The sequence below is a fragment of the Quercus suber genome, unplaced genomic scaffold (genome assembly GCF_002906115.3).
Source record: "Quercus suber isolate HL8 unplaced genomic scaffold, Cork oak 2.0 scaffold_92, whole genome shotgun sequence".
NCBI classification, from domain to species: Eukaryota; Viridiplantae; Streptophyta; class Magnoliopsida; order Fagales; family Fagaceae; genus Quercus; species Quercus suber.
In genome coordinates this window covers 778722-782184 of record NW_027069557.1, presented here as the reverse complement: position 1 = coordinate 782184, position 3463 = coordinate 778722, and the positions used below count along the sequence as shown (strand labels likewise).

Below are 3463 nucleotides of genomic sequence, written 5' to 3'. Positions count from 1 at the left end.
CATAATCTTTTGTAAATATACTTAGGAAAGTTCACAGAGGCCAGAAAGTAATGTTAACTGAATAACTATTGTTAACTGATCCGAGATCATCTGGTCCGAGGACTACAGGCATGATCAGATTTAAGTTTAACCACTTAAAGAACGAATAAACAGTGTTAACTAATCTGAGATCATCTGGTCCGAGGACTGCAGGCATGATCAGATTTAAGTTTAAACACTTAAAGAACGAATAAACAGTGTTAACTAATCTGAGAGCATCTGGTCCGAGGACTACAGGCATGATCAGATTTAAGTTTAAACACTTCAGAGAACGAATAAATAGTGCTAACTTATTATAAATAGACATGATAACAGCTTTATTAATAATAGTACCTCTTGAGGTTATTTACATTCCAGGGGCGGGGTATTACATGACTATCCAAGTCTTCTAGAAAGTATGCTCCAATGCCTGCACACGACGTGATGCGATATGGCCCCTCCCAATTTGGTCCTAATTTTCCCCAGGCTGGGATCTTCGTGGTGCCGACCACTTTCTTGAGCACCAAGTCACCGGGTTCTAGGGGTCTTAGCTTGACTTTGACGTCATAGCCTTGTCTAAGCTTTTGGTGGTAGTGAGCCAGTCGGATCATTGCGTTTTCTCTCCTCATGGCGTAACTCTCTCTTCAACCTTTCGATCTCTATTAGCATGCTGTTCTTCTCTACATGAGGAGCGCGACTTTCACTTCGAGGCTGGGTTCGCTCAGTGTATGTAGTATGCACACTACCTTCACGGTCCTGCCTCTGCTCCAGGTTAAGAAAAGGGTCAATATGTTGGGAGGCCCCAGATTCTGCCGGTTGTTGCCCTTGACCAGCCATGACCAACCGCTGCTGCTCTTCCCTTACTCTCAAGCTCTTCCCACAGACGGCGCCAATTGTAGGGTTCAAATTCTTTACGTAAACCCAAAGACAATTAATTTGTAGAGTATGGGTCGAAGAACTAGAGTTGACAAGGGATTCACAACAAAGGATTATCACTCTTTTTACTATTCATTGATCAGTTTCCATACATTCCATGGTTTGTTTCAAACCCTCTCCCTCTATTATATAGCCACTCTCACCCTCATCTCTACCGTCCACGTGCTCCCCATCCATGAACTTGCTCAAGTACCTGTCACGTCAGGTAGCTTCTTCTCATCTCTGTGTGAGTGGCGGTAGGTTATGAAGCACTGTTCAGAGGTCTTCTCCACATAAATGCGGCTAGAAAAGCTGTTGCAATGCATTGAATACGGTGGCAGCAGCCTTTCCCTCAGATATTTCCTCATCCTTATCGTTCCTGAATATGTTTTGAGCTTATCTTGATCAGGTGGAGTCCTCGGACAATCAATCAGGCTTTTCCCCTACTCAGTTAGTCTCCGATATCATATTAAAGTAAAATATCTTCCTCGGACAGGTGATGTCCTCCTCGGACTGGAGATATCCTCTTCGGACAGCATTGATTTTCTACAGGAGGATTCCACTTCACTCTGGGCCCTGCACTCTCCGCATCTTTCTCTTCGGATGTGAAACAATCCTCTCCTGGGTATTCGGCCCATTAACTTGGGCCTGACCCCCTTATCCCCCACAACTACCAAAGTTGATGACATCAACTGGCTCCTATGAGGATCTTTTCAGGAAGGAGATATCAAAATATGATCGCATCAGTGAAGATATTGCCCACAATATTGAGGCACAAGAACAACTGTTGCTGCAAATCCAGGTTTAATTCTTTATTTTACTGCTTTTTTTTTTTGTTTATTTTCTTTGAATATCAGCTTTCTTTTTTCTTTTACTGAATGTGATGTTTTACCAAATAGAATTGGTTTTGACTGGAGAATATGTTATGAACCAAATTTGACATCTTTATTCATATAATTGTTAGTCTGTAATATCTTCTCAGTTAAAAAAAGGAGAGATTTTAAGAGGCATTTCATGATCCTTAAATTATTGTTTGACATTTCTTTCAGGCTCAGAATGATGATTTTTCAGCCGTCTTTAATTTTGAAGATTATAAAGGTTGGTTGGTTTTTTTTTTTCTTTTATCTGTTTGTCATACAGGTTTTTTAAGCATTCATTCAATTTCCTGGCATTGATGTATCATTAATGTGTAACAAATCTACATTCTTGCTGTACTTTTTAGAGTCTAATGAATGGCTCAAAGTTTTTCATTTACACCATGTTGCTCTGGCATGTCAGCTTTTGTTGGCTTCTGCAATTTACTGAGGATATCACTTATCGAAAAAATTTACTGAGATGCCATATTGAGGCCTACATTTGAGAGATGAGTTTTGAAAATTTAATCAGTGATGATGGATTCAAAGCGATAACTGCATCAGAATATGGAATCCTAGTTGACTTGACCATAATTTAGTAGTTCAGATCACACCTCAAAACTGTGACCTGTACCAGATCTATGAAATAGTTTAGGTCCACCTATCTCTCAACTATGTTAGATGAACTTGTAATGTGCCACTAGGATTCTGACCTTGTTCTTTCTGTACCCATCTTATCAATATACCTGAACCTGGGCTTTCTTGTTTTGGGGGGTCTGTGTTTGTGCTTGTCCATTATGTAATAATCTATTATATTCATGTTTCTCTGAAGTTCAGATTCTACTGGTCAAAGGATATCACTTAATCAGATTCTATTATCATACATTTCCTCTAATGTTCCTGATTTTTTCAAATGCTAATATTATTTCAGCGATGCTTACAGGCTGCATTTTACAATTCAAAAATAGTTTGTTTTATTTTATTTATCAAAAAAAAAAAAAAAAGGTTCTGTGTTGATCTTTTCCCTTCTATTTTTTCCAGCATCTCGTGAGAAATGTTACAAGCAGATTCAAGCTGCTGTAGCAAAGTTCCGAGAGATTAAGGAGAACATCAATGAGGGACTGAAATTTTATGTTACTCTACAGGTTAGAAATGTTTGGTTCGACTGTGTGGTGCAAGTAATGTATACGCTTGCTCCTCTTTGTAGCTGTGGGTGAGATTTAATATTATTGATGTGCATAGATCTCTCCTTGTGAGCATGTGTACGTGATTTTTTCATTATTGTATTTGTGAACTTTGCTAGAACTGGCTGGTTATTTTGTCTGCATCATAAATTTTAGTTTTTGGATTTTTTTTTTTTTGGGGAGATGTGTATGTACTTCCTGGGTGGCATATTTGTATTGGTAATCATATGGTAATGCATTTGGTGTGGGGTAAGAGGGAGGAATTCCTTCCACTTTTAAAATGGTGTGGAGATTCCAGTTATGGAGTTGAAATGTTCTTTTTTGAGGTTGCTAAAAACGTCACTGCGCCAGCCGCGTCTTCACTGAAAACGGCTCAAGTGCGAGCTATAGCCGCGTTTCGTAAAAAGCGGCTACAGGTCTGACATCGTAGCCGCGTTTTGAAACGCGGCTCCAGCTGATCCTGTAGCCGCGTTTTTTAAAAAACGCGGCCAT

The 3463-nt window shown here is 39.5% G+C and overlaps 1 protein-coding gene across 1 annotated transcript; it reads left to right on the top strand.

Annotated features, from left to right (window-relative positions):
* Positions 1-1608: 1608 nt before the first annotated feature.
* Positions 1609-3252, top strand: LOC112024502 (vacuolar-sorting protein BRO1). Its single transcript, XM_065774407.1, has 3 exons — positions 1609-1735; positions 1983-2031; positions 2829-3252. The coding sequence occupies exons 1-3, from the start codon at positions 1616-1618 to the stop codon at positions 3002-3004; spliced, it is 345 nt and encodes a 114-aa protein (XP_065630479.1). The 5' UTR covers positions 1609-1615; the 3' UTR covers positions 3005-3252.
* Positions 3253-3463: the final 211 nt, after the last annotated feature.